This window comes from Symphodus melops (assembly GCF_947650265.1).
Source record: "Symphodus melops genome assembly, chromosome: 21".
Taxonomy (NCBI): Eukaryota; Metazoa; Chordata; class Actinopteri; order Labriformes; family Labridae; genus Symphodus; species Symphodus melops.
The window spans coordinates 2,871,131-2,893,326 of NC_136711.1; the positions used below are offsets into that span (position 1 = coordinate 2,871,131).

The 22,196-nt window shown below is 43.2% G+C and overlaps 1 protein-coding gene across 1 annotated transcript; it reads left to right on the forward strand.

Annotated features, from left to right (window-relative positions):
• The first annotated feature begins 108 nt into the window (after positions 1-108).
• On the forward strand, positions 109-19,321 carry ubald1a (UBA-like domain containing 1a). Its single transcript, XM_079334062.1, has 3 exons — positions 109-410; positions 1,241-1,300; positions 16,911-19,321. The coding sequence occupies exons 1-3, from the start codon at positions 303-305 to the stop codon at positions 17,232-17,234; spliced, it is 492 nt and encodes a 163-aa protein (XP_079190188.1). The 5' UTR covers positions 109-302; the 3' UTR covers positions 17,235-19,321.
• Positions 19,322-22,196: the final 2,875 nt, after the last annotated feature.

Consider the following 22,196-nt stretch of genomic DNA (forward strand, 5'->3'; position numbering starts at 1 on the left):
CAGACGGCTAAAAGACACGCCAAACCGAGACTCTCTGCTAGCAGCATACAAATCCCACCGGCATGGCTCTCATTTGATTGGCTGCTCCCTCCTGTCAATCAAGCAACGCTCCTCCTTCCACTACCGCTCCTACAGTAAATATTTGTGTTTGCTCAACCGGCTGTAATGGTGGACGACTGAAGCAAGGGGAAACGGAATACATCTAGAAGAGAAGAAAGAGAGAGAGGAACACGGTGAAAAGTCGGTTTTGTTTTTTTTAGAGAGCCAGTCGCCGTCGGTTTGGACACGGACTTCGTCGAAAAATGGATGAACTCAAACATCAAGTCATGATTAACCAGTTCGTCCTGACGGCGGGTTGTGCGGCAGACCAGGCGAAGCAGCTTTTACAAGCGGCACATTGGCAGTTCGAGGTAAAAAAAAAAGAGAAACTAAATAATGTAAATAATAACGGCTTTACAACGAAGGCAACGTCAACTGGCAAACGGCTATCGTCAGCTAACAAACAGCTAATGTTTACGTCTTGTTAGCTCCAACGGCAGGCTCGTGCGTCTTTTCCTCTTCACCCTCTCTTGATGGTTTCAACACAAAACAAAGCCTTAGTGTGAGCTAAATGTCCATGTTAGTTAGTTGGTAGATATTTGGCCCCACGTTTACAACATTTAACTGTGTGTTTCTGTGTGCTTTTGCCTCACTAAATCTCCACGGGTACTATAGTAGGGCGAAGCAGCGTATACAGCTAGCACATCCTATTAGACTTTACTCTAGATTAAATACTATAATCCGACACATGACAGCCGTGTACAGGCGAGGCCAACCACAGCTATTACGCAATACAGATGACCGCCCGTGTAAAGGAGAGCTGTGTTTAGTCTGCAGGGAACAAATGTGTTTATTTATTTCCATCACCCACCAAGCAAGCTCAGTTTATTGTTTAGGTTTTCCTTCTATCATCATAAAGTCTTTGTCCTCCTCGGCTGTTTTAGTGCCCTTTAACAGTAGTGGTGGTACCTTTTTTTTTTTTAAAGTGGCTATACTCCCACATGTTTTTATAAAATAGCCCGTCCAGTGGAGAATAAACAGCCTCTGTTATAAGATGTGTAATGTTAGACTACTCCTACATATTTACTAAATGTGTACTAGCCAAGTAGAGACGGAGTAGGGAGGGTAAACATTTGCAGCATACTATTGCATATTGTCAATCAATCAATATTGAATCTATTGTGTGTTTTTTTTATTTCAGACTGCTCTCAGTGCCTTTTTTCAAGAAACAAATATTCCATACGGCCATCATCATCAAATGGTGAGTGCGAGGAGGAGGATGACTGGGGTTTATAACAATAATAAAAGACTTTTGATGCTATTTATCGTTCACTTGATGGAAAATGACAAAGCTAATTTTATGCAATTGAGTATATTTTTAAGGTTTATAGTTTGGTTTTTGGACAGATTGGAGAGGCTAAAGAGGAATGATGTACTAACAATAACAAAGCACATGTCGGCCATGTTGTGAGCTTCCAGAAATAAACACAGAGGCAGGCATGCAGCCGCAGCAGCCACACACACACACACACACACACACACACACACACACACACACACACGGAGAGGGAGAGAGAGCGTATGGGAAAAGGAGGGGGGCGAGAAAGATTGCTTCATGTAGATAAATCAAACCCCCAATTTTTCATTGTTGCTGCTGAGACGCTCAATCAAAGGAAAGGCCCCTCATTTTTCTGGTTAAGACGACAAAAAAAAAGAAAAAGAACAGCTGCTTCTCACAAACAGACCCTCGAGCAGTTGCATTTGCTTCAGTGTTATTCGGCTGTTTTCCCTCATTGGGTTTTTTTCTGCTGTCCCGACAACACGCTCTGTAACAGGGAACTTTTAAGGCCAAAGAAATCAAAGCAAACTAAAACTGGAAGGCAGTGCTGTGGAAACGCCTTGCTCACTCATACACACACACACACACACACAGGATGAACATTATGAAACACTTGCAGTATTTAGGCTTTTAGCGGCAGCCCACTTCGGAAGCACACAAGCCTTTGTTTGGAGCTGCATGCATGGCAGCATCTAGCAAGAGCAAACCCTGTGGAAGAGCGTGACATGGACGTGTAGGAGGATAGCGTTGATCATTTTTAACATACATTGGTTTTTTTTACCTGACATTGATCAAATTGCTAAACATTATAGCTGTGCATTTCTATGTCAAACAGAGAGATTGATAGTAAAGAGATTTTTGAAATCGTGTGCATGCGTGTGTGTGTTCAGATTGAAAGCTTCTGTGCACTTCAACATCACCAGTCAGCACGCAGAGCTGAATCATATTTATCACAGCTTCATTGTAAGATAGAAAGGCAGTTGCCTTTATCAGCTGGTTGTAAAATAAGGCGATATCTGTCCCCTATTTTAGCACATGAAATGTCTCACTTTAATTAAGATGGTAAACAATCTGTCATGAGTTCTTCTGCTCGGTCGGCTGAACAGAGCTGCAGACACTGACAGTCACAATGCACAGTGCTTACATGAGCCTGTGCTGTTATTGTTATTGACGTGCTCTTACATAACCACTTCCACTTGTTCACGTTCCTTATGTTGCCTATGGCAGCATGTGGTTGCATACTCGAGGTGCATGCTTTTACATGAGTGTTTGTGTGTAAGGCAACATTAAACCTTCCTGCAGCACATCAGGCCTCAGTATGAGTCGAGCTGGATTACTGAAGCCACACTCTCTATCTGGATACAGTGTTTGAGTAAACAGGAAAAAAACGTTTAAGATTACATTTTGTGTTTTGTGTTACAACACAAACTGCAGTCGTCTTTGAGAAGCCTCGCCCCAACCCCAGCGGCCCCGCACAGATCGCCTGCAGACATGCAGTTCTTGGCAACATGGCAGGTTAGGACTTCATGTAGGTCAGTTAATTTATAGATGCTGCTCAGTGAGCTGGATTTTGCCATTGTTTCTAATGCCCCAAAAACAATGTATGAGGCAGAATGTGAGGTGATACATCACTTTCCCATCTAAAATTGGCAACGTAGGGGAGAGACAATGAGGGATACACAAAGCTCTGTTGTAAAATTATCTTCACACAAAGCCTGTCTAATGAGAATGTCAGTTTATAGCATACATGAACGTTCACGTCTGATTTATTTACATGAACTCATTTGACCAAAGCGCAGGGACGAAGGCTGTACCAAAATCATTATGGGATACGCTTTACATAAAGCCTTAGTTGTGGGATCAGACCCTTGTATGCACAATCCTTTCCATTATTAGCCCCTTAAAAATCAACAGTTTGAATCCAAGTTTAAATGATCCCTGACACCAGACTGTTGAGGTCTCCTTCTCTCCATATGAAAAGACCACATAATAAACGTATGTCTTAATATGAAAATCAAACAGAAAATAGTTAAAACTGTGTTACAATGCTTTCTGTCAGTCACAAGAGACAAATGTTCATTTCCAGTTTTGAATGTCTCTCAAACTATAAAATAGAAATACTGATTTGTAGCATTTATTCTTCAATGTGTTTCTTAATTTTTCTTTTTACAACAAGCTCAACAGCAGAAGTCAGGTCAGGTAACAGAACACCCCTGTAGTTTACACCCTGTATTACATATCAAATAGTGACCTACGTTGGCCCACTCATCAGGACAGTCTTGTGTAATGCTGAACAGTGGGGGATTTAGCTAAAGCTCCTGTCATTATTATTTCCTTTTACCAACAATCCCCAACCCAAGGGAGTGCCTGTGCTTTGGCAAAGGATGTTAAAGAGCGTCGGTCTCTGCACAGGCATGCATTAAAGACTCCACTGTGGTTGTTTGCATGTAGTCTGTTTCAGGGACAACCGTACATCAACATCTTTTGATTCTTTTAATGAAGACTTCGAAGCTTAATATCTATGTTAAATGATGGATACAGAGGCCTTAAGCCCAGTGTGACCCCTCCCTGTCCACTCCCAGTTTTTCTTCTCCAAACACAGCCTGCCTATGCAAACACTGCAACACATTCCTGTAGGATGCAGCATTCACACTGCCTCAGAGTGGACCCTTTCACAGCAGAGGGGGCCGGTATGACTCAAAATGCAGACCCCTGTTCCTCTCTTTTTACACTCTCACTCCTCTGGCCTTCCTCAAGAGCTCTTTTCTAAAATGGTTTCTTGGTTACGAGAGAAAGATTTCTTCAAGCCAGATTTTTTTTTTTGTGAGCAAATGATCAAACCTGGGAAGTATTTAGTTCAGTCATCATGGTTTTCGAATGCTCTGGTCTAGACGGTGTAACAACAGCCTGTCTCTGTGGATTAGGAAAGGAAAACATGCACGCTGAACAGTGTCTCAACGCCACTATCAGTGTTTCCGTGATTCATTCGGCTCCATGTGGGGCACATCGTACGGCCACGATGAAATCAATGAATCCTCATGTGACCGCAGAAGGAGGAAGTAGCCCAGCTGGATGATGTCTGGGAACATGTGACCCCCCATCATGTGACTAAGTCTGGAAGTGAGCTAACTGAGCCACAAAGGCTGCTTCACATGTGTGTAATTTGTGCCCCGGCTATTAAAAAGGAACACAGTGAGGCCCTGATGTACAAAGAAGCCCTGCAGGAAAATCAGGGCTTTTGGTTGCTTTGGTGGGTCGGGGTAATGAAAAAAATCTGCTTCAGAAATATTTCACATTCTCCTTTTTCTTCTTAAATCATCCCTGCGCTCTATCAAGAGATCTCATTTACTTCCTCACTTTGATGTTTGTGAAAATAGAAAGAAACACTCTGCTGCTTCTAGTTCTACCTCCTGTGCCTTTTCCCTTCCTGTTTCGTTGTAAAGAATAAATTATAAGTCACATCGAATGAGCCATCTTTTAGTTTAAAAAATAACATTTGCCTTTAAATGACTAAATGTGAGACTTAAAGTGATCTTTGACTGTATCCATATACTTTACTGTCTTCCTTCGTGAGGTTCATCCAGGCTTAGATTCATGGACAAACGTCTCCTTGCTTCATAAAATGCACTTTTTTTTACAGTGCTGTATTCAGGCACGAGACCAAATAAAGTTGGATTATATGAAGGGCAACGTTCAGTGCCAACTGACCGGGCTCAGTGACGTAGGAGAGTAAGTATTGGGCTCCGCAGGGCAGTGATAAAAGTGGGCGTGAAGTTGTTTGAAGGCCGTTTCCTGGCAATGAGGGGGTGTTTCTGGTAACTACAAACATTTTGGTTTTGGCATCCGGGTGTGGCATTTAAAGGGATTTTTTTTTTTTAAATCCTTACTTTTTTTCTCATCCATGTAAGATCGCTCATTGGGATTTGAAGTGTGCGGTGTGCCCATGCAGAAGAGCAGAGCTACAATTACCTTCATAAATCACGAGCTGACAACATGGACGACTGTCTGCTCCTGGTCCTCTCTCTGTCTCTCACTGTGCAGCACACTATGGAGGGAGGGGGGGCTAAGTGAGGTGTGTACTGAGAGCACTCGATTGTTTCTTAACTTGCTTAAAGGAATCCATGACCACAAGCAAGTAGAAGGTATAAGGTGACTACTTGAAGAAAATGTTCTAATCGTAGGACAATGGCAGGTCTTTGATTAAAAGATCCCATCATGCAGAGCTGATTGATTTCCACATAAAAAGACTGACTGTGGGTTTTATTAGGTTCAGACCTGAAAGATCCTCGATGCAGGTCGAATGTGACGCCACAAAGAGAAGCTATACATGACGTAGAAATCTTTGCTGCAGAAGTTGCAGACAAAGCAGCAGAGCTACAGTATGATGACAGCGTTTGCCTTCGTAGCCCAGCATATCTGTGCTAGGTGCAGGTCAACACCTTCAAGGTATCGACTAACGAGCAGAGAAGACATAATGAAGTATTTTAAAGTGCTCCGGTCGCGCTCGTACTGTCTATGGTCGTGCTGCCGGTGCCTGGAGATAAATGTCATCACCTCCTCCCACCTCCAGAATATCTCCTGCTGCATTCTCACATCAGCTCGCTCACACTTCATGTGGTGAAATCTACCAGTGGAGAGGGCAGAAATGATTGCAGCTGAAGTTAACCAGAGTTAAATATTAAGCTGTTTCTGCTTCTTTTTACTTCGAGCAACATGGCGGCTCTACACCTCCCTGATGCATGATGTGTTACGTATAGACGCATACAGATCTGAATGAGATAGGCCCAGGATCAGCCTCTTTGTCACAGATACCCAACACAGATATTTGAGTCTGTATCTGCTCGATATCTGATGTCAGCATCAGACCGGTGCGTCCCTATCCAGTTCAGCCATTGTGTCTCTTAGGTTGTATGTACACAGTGAAGTCTTTCTAGTATGCACCCAGCAATGTCTCAAAGTCTAGTCGAGATACGTTTATGTTGTTAATGAGTATGTTTGAAAAACGTGTGTGTGTGTGTTTGTATCTGTGTGGTTGTCTGTAGCCATGTGTCAGGGCAGCCATGCCAAGCGTTTAGCCACATCTGAAGAGGTTTGGCCTGCGCATTGCATGTTCCAGCGTGTTGCCCGGGATGTTTCCAGGAGCACGGCTTCCCAGAACCCTAACCACACACACAAGCGCGCAGACACACACACACACACACACACACACACACACACACACACACACACAGAGGAACTTTGGCTCAGGGGACTCTGGGAATGGGAGTCCATGTGGGACGTCTGGAAGGACCAGATGTGTTTATGAGCAGTGGAGTTTCAGATTGGGTTTCACGTCTCTCTCTCTCACACGCACGCGCACGCACGCACGCACGCACACACACACACACACACACACACACACACACACACACACACACACACACACACACACACACACACACGCAGTCTCTGACTGAGGAATCACAAGCAGGACATGGGAGCCTGTTTTCGTTGCGTAAAGGGAATGGCGCTGTCCTATGGCGTCTCTTTGGCATGTTTTCTCTGTCGCCCTGAAGTCAGGCTCAGGTGATGGTACTGAACCAAACTGCTTACCTGCTCCTACTATACTTTTGTTGTTATCTTCATTATCCTTATCTATCCCTGTCCTGGCTCACACTCCCAAAAACTCACCTCAGTCACCGTCTGTTCCTGTCTGATCCTCGTGTTTCACGGAGCTCATCTTCAATCCCCACATTAGATCACTAAGGAGATTCCTGATCTGACCCCCATCAGCTCAGCTACTTCAAATATGTCCTGGAAGGTTACACACTTTTACATTATTTAGAAGAGCTCTTCTGCCATGCTCCCCTTTAAGCAAAAACTTTATGATCTTCAAACTGGATCTCCCTCAGGCAGCTATCAATGATCGTTTTCATAAGAATATATTTAGAATGATCTAAACGAAGAAAAATCAATATCTAGGTCCTAAGGTCTTTTTGTAATCAATGTTTTTTTCTTCATCACATTTTATGTGAAAGGATGACCACATGATGGTAGGACATGGGATTATTAAACTCGGAAGACTCACAGTGTGGCCCCGTGTTTCACTTCCACACAGATCTGTCAGAATGGGGTTGGACTCTGTTTAGAAATGAAAAGTAAAACTGCCTCTGTGTGTCGTATTATGTGTGTATATTCATAATGCAGAATCTGATAATGCTATATTTTAGGAGAATCTGGTTCTACTCCTGTGACAGAGTTGAGATGTATTCAAACTGGAAAGTTAACACTTAGGAGTGCATGTGTTGCATATGAGGTGAAAGAGAAACATCAAATCGATGTGCAGTCTATTCATAGCCTTAAGACAGATAGCTTTTGGCAGGCTGAACCTGACGTTTGCATCACACGTTGGGTTTTGTTCATGCTGACCTTTTGCCTAGTAGTTTCTGTTGCCAGACTGCAACCAGTCTACAGGCAAACCTCATCTTTCTAGATACAGGCATGCTGGTGAAGACCGACTGTTAGCCTGTTGGCCATTGTTGTGAACAGTGCAGCGTTCAAACACATTTCTTCTCTTCGTCCCACTTCTCCTATGTTGTGTCGTTGCTGTAACGTCTTCTCCTTCCTGTGTTACACAGTGTCAAAGCATCACATAAACACAGCGCAGCCTGGCTAATGATCAACGGAGACCCTCGGGAGCACATGTCCAACCTTGTTTTCTGTGTACATAGTATTTACTCACACACAGACTTAGGGCTCAGTCACTGGAGTGTGGGGTCACAGGAGTCACTTGAACTGTTCAGCTGCACCTGTCAACCTCCCTTATTAAGTTTAAGAAAGCAACATCTAAATCTGACATCCAGACACTCCCACAAACTCCTGAGTGTCACCTCCAGCTGGTGAGCTGTGTGATGGGATCACTCAATCACAGAAACACAGGCGTGATTGTCTACTTTCAATAGAAGGCAATTTTATTGATTTGCGATGCAAAGGTCTCGTTGTCAAGGTCGCTGCAGTGCGTTGAACTCATCTTTAGTATTTTCTTTGTGAAAAGGGAGCAGGTCTTTTATTTGTTTTGATTTAGTGTTATCCGTAATTAATTATTGACTTCAGCGCCTCAATGGTCCAAAATTAGTTTGGACAATTGTCAAACTTTTTTCGTGAACATTTTCACGAGGACCGTCAGCTGAGGACCGCGTAGCTTCTGGTTGTGGAGCTTTTTTGGAGCTTTTTGGGGGTGTAGATGTCGTTATAAGAGCCAGAGGAGGTGGAGGTGAATCTTCTGTCGACACATCCAGCTAATAAGACTCGTAAAACTAAAAACCAGCCGCTCTTATTTTACCTGACACTTTATTTTAATAGGCGGCGTGGAGTCAACATTTAAACGGCTCTTCGCCTCGATCGTGTACAGAACAGCAGTTTGTACAGTTATTTTGAGGCTGGTTGGAGTCTGCACACGTCCTCTAATGATGATTTATTTTAGCTTCAACTAAACATTGACTGAGAGACACGATAACCAATCAATGTTTTAAAGGAAATGAAGTGTGAGTTTCATTCTGTGATCGCACATCAGCCCATGTTCCTGAGTGTGATGTTGACGGGTGTCGGGTGCGAAATTAGCGTACGTGTCATTGGTTGATAGTTTGCATTCAATGTGCTGCAAAGCTGCAGCTCTAAAGCCAAAAAGCAATGCTGGGTTACATAAAAACAGTCCCTATTGAAAGATTAAACAGGCAGGCACAATCCCGGCCTTAATGCAGCACTGGTCTGCTCAGCCTGCTTTCCTTGCTTTCATCTTTTTATCCACGTAGTTTCAGCTCCCGTTTTGACCATTGTTCCTGTTGGTTCCATCGTTTTTCTTCCATGAACTCAAATCTGTCTTTTCTCTTCATTGAAGCCCTCTCTCTCACAGTCCTCACATTGCAGGAGGTTTTTTTTTACACTATGACTTTTGTATGACCCATGAATGGAAAAGCGTGTATGCTGTGGAGTTTATTTAGGTTATTTCTGCCAGATCACAAATAAATCTTTGAATGTCAGTTATCGAATGTCACGTGGCCCCACGAGCTGCTTGTTTATTGGACATGGTTGAGCGCTGAATGTGCTCCGTCTGTTTAGGGCGCATATTTTGGTTTCATGCTGTCAAAACATTTGATTGAAGTTACCGTAACCTTCTCTAAACATGACAGGCTTCCCAGAGCTCTGTGACAGTCATTTGTTATTTTGAGGAGCTGTAACGTTTCATGCAGAGACCAACCTGACCTCGGTTTTCTTTTTGAATTTTGGCAAGTTCAACTTTCATCCCCTCTTTTGTCCATTTTGGGGCATCTGTGTTTTCAAGCTTGCAGGGCAGTCTTCTCACAAGCTCAGACAATAAAATAAAAGAAATGGAGGTTTCAGCATGCATTTAAACTGCTCTAACCAGGCACTCAGGACTAGTCGAGACCTGATGCTGGAGGAGCTTCAGCGTCCTCCCACACATCCAGTTCAGTTTAAAGCAGCTACAGTCTTTCTAAACCTTTCTTCTACACTTTCCCCTCCTTCATACTTGTTCCACAGGCAAAGGTTTCCGTAGTTATACTTATAGTTTCTCTGTCTTGTACCCTACACATTGTTTGGTCCACAGTATACTGTCTGAGATTTGAACAGCTGGAGTAAGGTTACTTCCTTTTTAATCCTTTGCTGTGTTTCAGAGATCCTACATTAAGATGGCTGCTTCATCATCAGCTTTAATCACAGTAATCAGCGAACAGGAGCAGCAAAAAGCTTTATTCTAAAATGTTATTATAATGAAAGCTTAAGGTTAAAGGTCTGTTTCCATGTGATGTGTCTGAGCTGGAGGTAAAGTTCAGTTTAACAAACTTCTGAATCCAGCTTTGTGTGACCGGTGGTTTGACTGCCACAGCCATGCTGTCACTGCAGACACCTCGTCCTGTTGATGCAGTTGGACACCATGTGTTGTTAGTTGACAGTTACAATAAGAAACGGGTACCAGAAACGGCACGTGTTACTCTAAAATCCACAAAACAAACCATCACGTCTTTCTCTGAACAGATTGAAAAGAGGCAAAAAGAAGTCGACAGATTTTGCTGAAAAACAAAAATAAGCATCATTATTTTAAAATGCACTCTTCAAAAAGAGAGTCACAAAGTTAGTGTACATCCAGAAAAGACTGCATGGGTCATTTCAGTGTAAAAGATTTCAGACAGCTATGTTTGACTCCTCATCGTCTCCGTCTCGTGCCGCTTTAAAGCCGTACATCCTGCTGACAGGTACGACATGTAGACGTTATTCTGGAACGAGAGCTGAAGGTCACGTTCAGACAGAAAACACTCGTCTGGTGGATGGAGATGTGGAGCTGCACGCTTCACCCTGACCGTCGTGTCTCACAGATGCTTCTGCAGGGTTTGCTGTTAGCGCTGACACGGTGTGTGTGAACTGTGAGCATCACGCCGCAGACGAGACAGAGAGAGGAAGAGTGGGAAGTGAGAAAGATGGAGACATGTCAGAGACGGGAAAGTTTCACGCACATTTTCACCACAGCCAAAGACTTAGGGGAGGACACTTTGTTGTTTTGCAAATTGTGGTTATTAAGATTTATCAGTAATAACTTTTTATCATTTATTACATTCAATCCTGTCTCAAAGAGGGGTTTTATTTGTAGTTCTTTTTCCAGTTTTCTCATTTGTAGGCTTAATTATCCATGAATTGGATATTTCTGGTTAAAAAGGAAGTCAGTTTATTGCTACAAGCAAGCTAACATAAAAGAGTAGATCACATTTCATTAGTTGCACAAAAATCTGGCTTAAAATTCCTGCGACAGCTGGATGGAAACTTCCAGAGAGATTGAAGGAAGCCGAACGGGATTGTGTTGGGTAGACGAGGTGTCGGTAAAAAAGGTCAGCAGGGGTCATGAGACGTAACTGGACCCTGTGCAGAAGTATGCCTGACACGCACGCACAACATTTTTAAGGAAGGGGATAGGTCAGACTGGAAATAACTCATCTGTGTTGTGGACACACACACACACACACACACACACACACACACACACACACACACACACACACACACACACGTATGTACACGTATAGAGGAGTGTTTAAAGTTTGTTGAGTGCTCGCTGCATGTCAACAAACACACTCAGAAGGGGGGGGGGGGGGGGGGGGGTGCCATGCCGCAGAGCCCCGTCACTTTAACAGGAGATCTTTACTGCTTCCTCATAACAACCGTCACCATGGCAACCTCTCTGGGCTGGCTCTGTTTTGAACACAAACTGGCTCCTGCTGTCTCTGTAGGTCTTGAATTAAAGGCCAGACCTCCCTGCTGTAACAAACTTTCTGTTGTAGCTACACGCCACTTTCTGAGCGCCCACAACTCGATACAACCGTTTGTGATCACGCACTCTTCTAGACGACACCTATTTGCTGCATTGTTTAAAGTGAGATTATTTCGGGGTCCTGCTGAATTGTTCAACAGGAAACAAAGTTATAGGCAGTTTGTTTGTTTGTGCTCCCTGAGATGACTCCTCTCAAATTACAGCTGGTCGTGTGAGGAGAACCAGCCAGACAATTACCTGTCACAGTATCTTTAAGTTGAAAACAAGTTGACCTCGCCACACCTCTCATGCTGTCTCTCGTCATCACTGAACTCACATGAACCCACCGTACTAACAGAGAGTGTTTTTTTATTCCTCACCTCGTCTGCTCACTGCTGATTGTAACTGATGGTTCCAAACACGAGATAACAAACTACTAGAAAGACTAATATCAACATTAGGCCGACACTCTTTATTGGTAATGTTAAAGATGAGATGATGAAGTTAATAAATAAAAACCTTCACTCATATCTTTATCTTCTTCATTCGAGTTCCCAGGTCACATCTGTGTCACTGTTTGTGTCTCAGCACTGAGTCAAAGATGGCCGGCAGCCAACAATGAGCCTGATAATATTGGCTCAAATATTTACTCGTTTCCCTGGAAAGACTTGTCAGTGTGCAGATATATACGGGATTTCTTGGAAAAAATTGACTGTAAACACTGCTGCGACAGGAAGAAAGAAAAAAACAGGAGACGCAACAAACCTCGTATGAAACCTGGAAGAGACAGAGAGCAATGACCCGAGTGCTGATCCTCAACATGAGATACATGGACGCTTACAGTCGCAGTTAAAACTCACAAAAACAAACATCTCTAAATGCTTCCTTTAAAGCTCTTCAGGTTGAAGGCAGCCGGTTATACATCATCGTCCCACGAGTCACAACTTGTGACACGACTGCTTTTCAATCAGATCCTTGTTAGCTGATGTTTTGTCCTGTTTGACCGTGCAAAAGGAAAAGCCATGAAACGCTCCGAGGCCTCTCGTCTCTCTCAAAGCAACATGAACATGTTTCTAATGCAAACCTCCAAGTCAGGCGTTTCTCATCATCTGTGTTTATGAAGTTAGATTCTCACCAAACCATCTTTTACATTCCCCGTAGCAAGGCAAGCTAATCTTTGAATTCATTTTATTCACTATTTTCACCATGTCATTCAACACCACATGACAATCTCCTCTTCTGACATCATTTATACTTTAATTCAATTCAATTAAAAAAACTTTTTGTCTTTATTTGTAATTGAAAGGCACACCACAGTAAATGAATGAATGAATGAATGAATGGCAGTGTAGCTATGCAAAAAATTCAGCCAAAGATAAAGAATACAGAACTAAAAACAACAACAAATAAATAAAAAATAAAAAGTCGTTATAAATGCTGCTCTGTGAGCCGGCCGGTCGACTGTACGAGCAGAAACATGGATCTGGAATTCAAAATGTAGTATGTAAACTTCCTGATCCTAAACAGGCCTTTTTGAATGTTGTTTATCCGTCGCCCACATTTAACTCGTACTCAATGAAGCGTACACGTTTGTCATTATTTTTCTTGCGAGCCTCTTCTAAAGGTTTTCTTTTTCGTGTGTGTGTGCGTGTGTGTGTAATGTTTGTGTGCACACAGGTACTCATTCCTCTCATGAAATATTAACCCTCTTGCTTCCAGCCCACGTGCCCTTCACTAGTCCGACACAGCCAATAGGATTTGAGCCTCTGTCTGCTCGCACTGCTCTTGCAGTATTTTAGTTTCCTCCCCTCAGTGCAGCGAGAGTTAATCTGCTACTAGGCTGCTTAATACGCACACACAGTAACCTGCTTCCTCAGTATGCAGAGCGACGGCTTTAATCTCTCAGTTATTACGTTTCTCTGCCTCCACAAACAGACGACAACAAAAAACAGCAAGGAAACCTTTTTTGTGATTCATGTCTCATGTTTGGGTCTCAGTTTTCTGGTTTGATGAGATACTGTCTGTGTTTGTGTTTATTATAAAATACATGTTGATGATTAAAGGTTTGAATCAGTTATGATGAGATCCATACTCACAGAGGACGGCTGCAGAGTCTTCTTCCTCTCTGAATCCAAACAGTGCCCCCCCCCCCCCGATTGTCTGTAGCCCTTTTATATTGCCAGTTCAAAGGTGGGATATTTACAGCCCTCTGTACTGTCTCACCTTCAATAGAGAATGCATGCTGTGTGTGTCTGTGTGTGTGTGTGTGCGTGTGTGTTTACACGTTGTGCCTCTTGTACATTTAAAGGCCATAACACAAAGTGAAATCACATACTCGGACACTAATATGAGGTCGTTATGGAGTGAATATAAAAGTGAAAAGGTGAAGTGATGACTGTGCTTCATTTTCTCGTCAATATGGCCATTAAATCAATTTTAGATAAATTTAGATTTTATAGCTCCATTTCATAACAAATGTCTCAATACCAAAAGAGCAGGTCTTAACCGTTCTCTTATATTATTAATGGACCCATCGTTAATTCACCAAGTTCCTTTGAACAGGCAGAAACCTCGACAAGAACCAGATCCATGTTATGATGTCATAAAGCCGTAACTGATTATCGCTGGAAAAAACCCAACAGGAAGCGATCCTTCGCCACAGATCAGACCAGCGTCCTGTTTCACCGGATGGATTTATGGTTTCTTTGGGCATCCACTATGTTCAGCAGCCATGACGAGCTGAACAGTGTTTAATGTGATGATTGATGATGCAAACAGCAACAGAGCAGTCGCAGCAGAGAATATATGATGAAGCTTGATTCCTTCAAAGTTCACCTGTGTAAGGTGACCGAGAATCCACTTTTTCCATTATACAATCTCAACTTAACAACGACGGTAGAAATCACAGCACATCCACACTGGTTGAGTGTTCTGTGTTGTAGAACCAGTGATCTCTATATTTTTATATAGGCTAAGGTCAGTGTTGTGATCTCTGGTATTGTTTCCTTAGTGACTGACAGCAGATGTGTGTGTGTGTGTTTGTACATGCGCAGGTGAGTGTGTTTCTCGATGAGGAAGTCTAATGCAAGAGTGGAAGATGTGAAAGGTCAACATTTTGTCACACCATGTCCCGGAAGTGCTCAAGGAGGCAGGAGGTTTCTCCTACCCGAGTATAAATCCTGTACTGTACCACCTGGACTGATCAGGAGGTGGAACAAATCCAACTAGACAAAGAGAAGAACAGGAAGGATCATCAAGGTCACTTCTGTATTCCTGGGTGTCCCTTTACTGCAGGAAGCAGATCACCAGACATGACTTTCACAACACTGTGCCACTCTCGCTCTCGGCCCATAAACTCTGCAGCCGCAGGGCTAACCTGCAAGCTGCAGCACTTTTAGGGGGCGAAAGCATCAGATTGCAGCCCCCGGAGAGGAGCCGTGTCCCTGTCAACCTACTCTGGGTTTTTTCCCTCCTGGGTAAAAGCAGCGTGTTACAATCTGAGCATCCTGAGTGACGGTGCCAAGGCTGGATTAGATACCACGGGCCAGCGGGAGCTCCGGGAATCTGGTTTCCAGCATTTTTTTTATCCCCCACGTTAACATATTTGTGTCCAGTCTTCGTGTGTGACCCCGGGCTGCTGGTCTCTGGAGTTGAATCATTGAGCTCATGACTCTCACTTCCAGAAAATCCCGCAACATATGACCTGAATTTGAAGAAATACTGTCTGGAAAAAAACAATATTCAAGTTCATCTGAGTTCAAATAGTTAACAAACAGCTCATTGGCTGGGACGAACTGCACAATAGATGAAGTGATTTAGTTTAAATGAAACCATATATTGGACCCATCCAGTCGTGCAGATTGATGTCTGCTGATTTTCTCCATTGTTGATGCCTTTCGTGTTATTTGTCAGCTTCGTATTTTTAGACGCTAGCCTCCTGGCTGAACATGACCTCCCTGTGGAATATAGCAGGCTGTTGTTTTCCTGGTCACAAACGGCCTGGAGGACGCAGAGGAGGAAAGAGGCCAAGGAGCACCGTGCAACGTTAGTGATGGAGGTGTACTCCAAACATGTTGTTCACATTGGGCACTGTGCTTCAAGGTGATTCACTGCAAGGTTCACTGTTGTTTTTGGCACGTGTGTGTGTATCGTGTTCATCCTGGCAGCAGAACAATAGCAGCGAAGGCACAAAGGAGGGTCGCAGCAGTGCAGGGCACACGGGCCAAGGTGACTCACCGAGTTTCTGCTGTTTGTATTAGAGCATCATGAAAGATGTTCTGCTCTGAGTGAGTTTATTTAGGTTTCTAAATCCGATTGGAGGCACAATAAAGTTGAAACAGGAAGTGGATGTAAACACAGGACTGTAATGTTATCATCAGGAGCCCCAGGGGGGAAACGCAGAGGGGCTGGGATTCCCCTAAAGTTCCCTTCAGTGATATAAAAACATTTGAGCTCAGAGATAATCTCCACATGTCCCGTCGGCCGTGAAGAAAGGCGCTGGGGTCGATTCTGTTTGTTTGTGTGCGAGAGGTAGACGAGGCAGTGTGAGAGCGAGAGCAGCCAAAGTGTTCGTGCCTTTCTTCATCGGCTCGTTGTTTTACAGAGAATGTCTCCACTGAAAGAAATTACACAATATGATAAGAACAGTTTCTCCACTGACTGTAGTCACATGTGGCACAAGACAGCTTTTTAAAGTTCTCCTCTAAAGTCCCACTGCTGAAAAGAGGAGGTTAACAGTCGGGCTCAACCCCACCATACGTCACAGAGCGTGATATGTCGTACACAGAGTTCACTACACAGCTGTTCTTTATCTTTGAGAGTAACAGCAGAGGATCAGTTCAGCTCCTCAGAGGTGCTGGACATACATTCAAATATTTGAATCCCAGAAAGACAGCTGGGCTGTTGTTGTGAACTGCACCATCGTTCAAATCTGACACCACAGCTTTGCAGCTGTGTCGATTGGTAACTCCTGCATCCCTCGATCCCAACACGCTGACTGTCAAAGTCCATGAAGGATTTATCTGCAGATTATGTTTTTGTCATTTGTCCAGTTAACCGTCTAAAACACAAGTAACGAACTTCGATACACAAAAACAATATCTGAGAAACTCGAACGAGCAGACGTCGGGCCTTTTGTGTTAAGTTAATCCTTCATCGTCATGTTGGAGGCGGACGTCATTACAAAAATGACACAAACACTTATTTTGACATTTCTTCTTCTTTATCTTTTCGCAGATGTGCACCCCAGCCAACACACCAGCGACGCCCCCAAACTTCCCCGACGCTTTAACCATGTTCTCCAGGCTGAAGGCGTCCGAGAGCTTCAACAGCGGCAGCGGCGGCAGTCCCATGGCGGCGTCCATGGCCACCTCGCCCCCGCCACCACAGGTCGGCGGCTGGGGCGTCTCACCAAACGTACCTAACGTGCCGCAACCTCCACAGGGACTCTGGACTCAGGGGCAACCCCCCATGCAGCCCTGCCCCGCCTGGCCCACGGGGGTGAACCCTCACACGGGCGCCGAGCAGAAAGCTAGTGTAGCAATGGAGGCCGAGAGATGAAGGGCAGCACGGAACTGAAAACAACCCCCCCTCCACCTTAGTGAGGGGGGGAGGGAGGGAAGTGGCAGGGAGGGGGTTAATACGGGGTGAAAATGGGGTATAAAGGGGTTTTGGTCTCTTTCCCCCAAAAGACAGATGGAGATGGAATCTACGCAAAGAAAGAAAAACTGAACATGGACATTTTAAGAAGAGGAGAAAACCAATGCAAAATATCAGTACAAAAATAAAGAGGAAAAAAAGAAACGCACACGTATAGTAATAAGAGAGCAACTGAAATCTGTGTTAGTTTTTCCTAAGTAAAAGCATAGATAAGAGAAATATTATTGAAAAAAAGAGAAATTTAAAAAAAAAATTGTCGCGCCCAAGGATTCTATGTGATGTTCAAGAACTTTCAAGGCAGCAATCTTAATTTTCAGTTTTTATTTTGATCTTTTTTTTTTTTTTCATGGTTTCAGCCAGTGTGTTGTTTTTTTTTGTTTTTTTTTTGCCACTGGTGTTTGTGTTTCTGTCTGTGCTGCATGAGGAGACGGCGACTTGCATTGCAGTGTTTGAGATTGACTCAGAAATCAACACGCACTTGAGTGTGAGTGTGTGTGTGCATGTTGGGGAGGGGGAGGGGAGGGGCGGGGAGGGGCGGGCAGTTTGTAATCAAAATGTATACAAACACACACACACACAAATATATATATAAATATATATATTCACACTGACACATAAATAACACGCATTAGCGTTCAAGAGGAAAACGCCTCCTACTGTCATCCCCATCGTAGAAGGTGGGACTTTTCTTACCTCACCTGGTGGTCACCTGACTTCTTTCAGCCAATCAGGGATTCTTGTTAAACCAAGCGTTGCCGCAGCAGGAAGTGTTTTTAAAGGTTTTTTCTTAAAGGCAGCAGCCACTCTGGTTTATGCTGCCAAGCTGCGCGGGCTTTTCCTGACAGTTTTAAACCTGGACTCAGACTACAGTTGTCCACTGGACCCTTTTTTTTCTGGAGATTTGGGTTATGACAGGAAAAGTGTAATCATGGTTTAATATAACATCGTCTTCTTTAAATGCTTATTGTTTTGGTTTTGTTGAACGGCAAAAGGAGGTGGCTTTGAAAGTGGGCGGAGCTTCAGGTTGATTTAGGTTGTTTTTTTTTCCTTTCTTGAAGAGTGAATCAAACGCAGCTACGGAGTAAAAAGAAAAAAACAGTGGGAAAAAACATACTCCATCTTTGTAAACAGAATTGCCACTTTGCATGATGTGTTCCTAACGTGTAACATCTTTTGTAGCAAACATACAAGAGGTCGAGATGTTTATTGAGGGGTGGGTGGCGTTAAAGATGAGGGTGGGGTCCTTTACCCAAAGCTTGTAGAAATGCACCAGAGGAGCATTTCTCTATAAATCTAGAGTCGAATCAGCACTGTCTCACTGTAAAAGCAAAAATGTTTTGTTGGATATGAGAAAAGAAATGGGTCTGTGTGGGGCAGCTTTGGGAAGCCCACCACAGACGGGGACACTACAGACTACTTTCAGATATAAAGTATATATATTCACCCTCCGATTCTGTACTGCAGAGGGGTTTTTACAACACTTAGGTTTCCACTGTTGACCGGTCTCTGGTCCTGGACAGTTCAGGGATGACCCTGGTATACGGCAATATTTAAAAATATACAACAACAACAAACAATCAGGGTGTGTCCCTTTTTTAATTTCTCCTGTTTGGATTTCTGTTTTCATTTGATGGAAAAGAGAGAGAGAGCGAGAGGGAAGAGATGTTTTGAATAGATGGAGGGTTTTTTTTTTTTTTTTTAAGGACAAGAGGTTGATTGGGGAAATGATAAATATAATTATGGATTAAAAAAACAAGTTCCTTTTTATTATTTAGACTTAACTAATGTTTGAGTTCATCCTTTTCCATGCTTCATACTTTATTTGGTTAAATCAGAGTGCGTCTGGGTGGGCCTGTTCCTTAATGGTTTCTCATGTATGTTTCCCCACTTGTATGACTGTATGAGACCATTCCCACAATATTTGTGGACTACCTGATAATTAACTTATCATTTTTGTGAACCTAAATAAATATTGTATGTCAACCTAATCAGCCATTACTTCTTTGTGTGAATATTTGAATGAGGCTTTAAAAAGGGAGAGGCCGACACGGATCATCGTTTGGTTGCCCTATGGAGACGTATTGTGTGTGTGTGTGTGTGTGTGTGAGAACTACAGTTTCCAGAGCAGTGTGTTAAATAATGACAGAGGGAAGATGGATGCATCATCTCACGCTTGGCTACCTCTCAGCCAGGCGGATTTAATACAGAAGCCAAGCAGAACCCTCTGTATTTATCTGCTCTCTCTCTCTCTCTCTCTCTCTCTCTCTCTCTCTCTCTCTCTCTCTCTCTCTGTGTGTGTGTGTGGGGAGAGAAAGAGCTAAGAAATCTACTTGATGTTTTCTTAGCAGGAGTAGCCGCTGATGAAAGCTAAAATGGAGGGAAAAGGCTTTTAAAAGACGGCGTTCAGCTCTGCAGCCTTCGCTATCAGGCCTCTCTGAATCTCCGGCTCTTGTAGATGTAAACACAAACAAACACCAGCTTTCCACATGAATGCAGATGCCGTACTTAAACAACCCACCACACATGCCAGTGGTACAGTGGTATGGTCGGTGGTGGTGTTAGTGGTGCTGGTTAATAGGGGGGGTCACAGAGTTCTCAGCGCCCTCAGTTCAACTCCTGACTGCTTCCTTCTCTGCAGGAAATAAAAGATCTCCTTTGCTGATTGTGTGTCACTTTGCCAAATCTTTGAGCTACTGAGAATGTGTCAGCAAGGTCGGCTGAATGCCGAGAACTTGGCACCAAATACTGCAGAGCATCAGAGTATGTGGGAACCGGAATAAGAATACACCGGCCCGATGTAAAGGTTGAAATGACTCTTAAAGCCTTAGAGTTGGCTAACTTTTCCCCACTTTTACACGTCTTTTAACCCTCAAAGTGTGACGTGCTTTCACTGTCAGAGCATGCTGCTGTACAGTGATAACGTCCTGTTCATTTTTTCTGACCATTACACAAAAACAGAACGCTGTTTTCAGGGTCAATGAGTATGGACACGACGCAGCCTCACAGATGGGCCCACGCCACACGTCCACCTGCACCTGCTTCATGTGTAAACAATGCTATGTTAGCTAGCTTCTGTTGGGACTTTGGGGTTTATAACCCAGTCAGTTTGTCTGACCTTAATTGCTGTTTAAACAGGCTTTTTTTTTTAAACAAACAAAATGATGTGCGGTCCTTTTGGCCTCTACAATTTATTTAATTGAAATACGCTACATGACAGTAAAGCACACACTGTGTCCAAACTGAAAATGTTTTTGGCTTTACTTAAACTCAACATTATTCAAGCTGCTCCTCTGAAGAAGAACAGCTCCGCAAAAGTATTTTAAAGGATGCCCTAAATAGAAAGGAAACAAAATAAAGGCCGACCCGGAAGTTAGCATCGGCATGGCAAATGCAGTTTTATTAGTGTTTGGTTGAAAAAGATAATCTTCATGAATGAACACCACTTGTATGATGTTTGAAAAATTAATTAATTACTAGTGGTAAAAAGCTAACACGCTACAAGCCAACTATGAAACCATGTCACCACTGCTATGTCTCAAGATGTCTCCGACAAGCTAACTAGCAGCTTTGGCTAGCTAGCTTAACTTGCTGCCTTAGCCTAAAAATGAAAACTTGAGGAGTCCTTGTGTCTAAATCTAACTTCAAACAGAGATGACGACATCTAATGTTCTCGACAACCGCACTGTAGCCTACTTTCATTTAGCCACTTGTTATCAACCGCCTTTTTAAGGACACATAAAAACCTAAAACTTCACAAGTGGAAGGATTCACTAACCAGTTTAAGCTTGTACAACAAAACACAAAAAAAAACGTTTTATGTGTTAATCACATATCCTATTTTTAAGGCATCTAAACATCAACCCATTTTAAAAAAGCTTGGCTGTTCATTTTTGGCATTTAAAAACCAAGCAGTTGTTGTTATAGTTACTATCATGTGAACATGTAACTCTTAAGGAAGCTTAAGTGCTGTGGAGGACACGGCTCACTATTTGGTTTGGGGTCATGAGAGTAGAACACACAGGGTGACATTGGGTGTGTTTGTAACCCTGCACCTCATCTTCCCCCTGTTGTCTGTACAGGTGGAGGCTCCAGCTCTGCTCTGGACAAGCTGCAGCTAGCAGCAGGAAGTGGGAGAAAGGTGACACATCCACACAAACACACTGTAGAGTCTGGCAGACGAAGGAGAGGAGAGAATGAGCGTGAGTCATTCTGAGAACAAGTTGAATTAGTTAGGAGGACTTAATGACAGAGTACGCAGTGAAGTTTTCCTCTCCTGAAGAATCAAAGCTACTTGAAATTCAACAGCATAGAGCTGATCCTGTTTGATATTAACGGGGTGGAGGCGAGATCAGACTGGGGAGGCAGACTTCAGTCTCGGCCTCTCGAATTTACACCGAGTGCACCAACCCTGACAGAAGTCGTAGCTTGTCGCTACGCAGTGAATATTGCTGAAGCAAAACACATCGATCCACTATTAAGCTTCTTTCACCAAAATTCAAGATCAGGATAACACGTACAATAAAAAAGGTAAAATGGGTAATTAGATGAACAAGAAAAACGTTCTAAACGTGAAACTCAACAACACAGACGTGAACAAACAAAAGCTCATGACATGGAAATTGCTAACTGTTGCCATCAGTAGACGTGATGGGGGGACCACAGCTGATGAAGTGGTTTAAAAATGTTGTTTAATAATGTCGTCTATATGTCCATCTCAACACAAACCGGGCTTAAGTCTAACTTTGCATTGGCCGTAACTTTACACTCGGCTGGATGTGTTTTACTCAGGAGTTGATTAAAACCAAAACAAGTTTTTAAGCAGATCAGAAATGTGGTAAAAAAAAAGAAAGAAAATCTATTGAG

What these genes read in the sequence shown, in the direction of transcription:
- ubald1a (XM_079334062.1), top strand. Translation starts at nt 303, where the DNA reads ATGGATGAACTCAAACATCAAGTCATGATTAACCAGTTCGTCCTGACG. An exon ending in CGGCACATTGGCAGTTCGAG is followed by an intron (nt 411 to 1,240) that starts GTAAAAAAAAAA and finishes TTTTTATTTCAG; the next exon opens with ACTGCTCTCAGTGCCTTTTT. An exon ending in ACGGCCATCATCATCAAATG is followed by an intron (nt 1,301 to 16,910) that starts GTGAGTGCGAGG and finishes ATCTTTTCGCAG; the next exon opens with ATGTGCACCCCAGCCAACAC.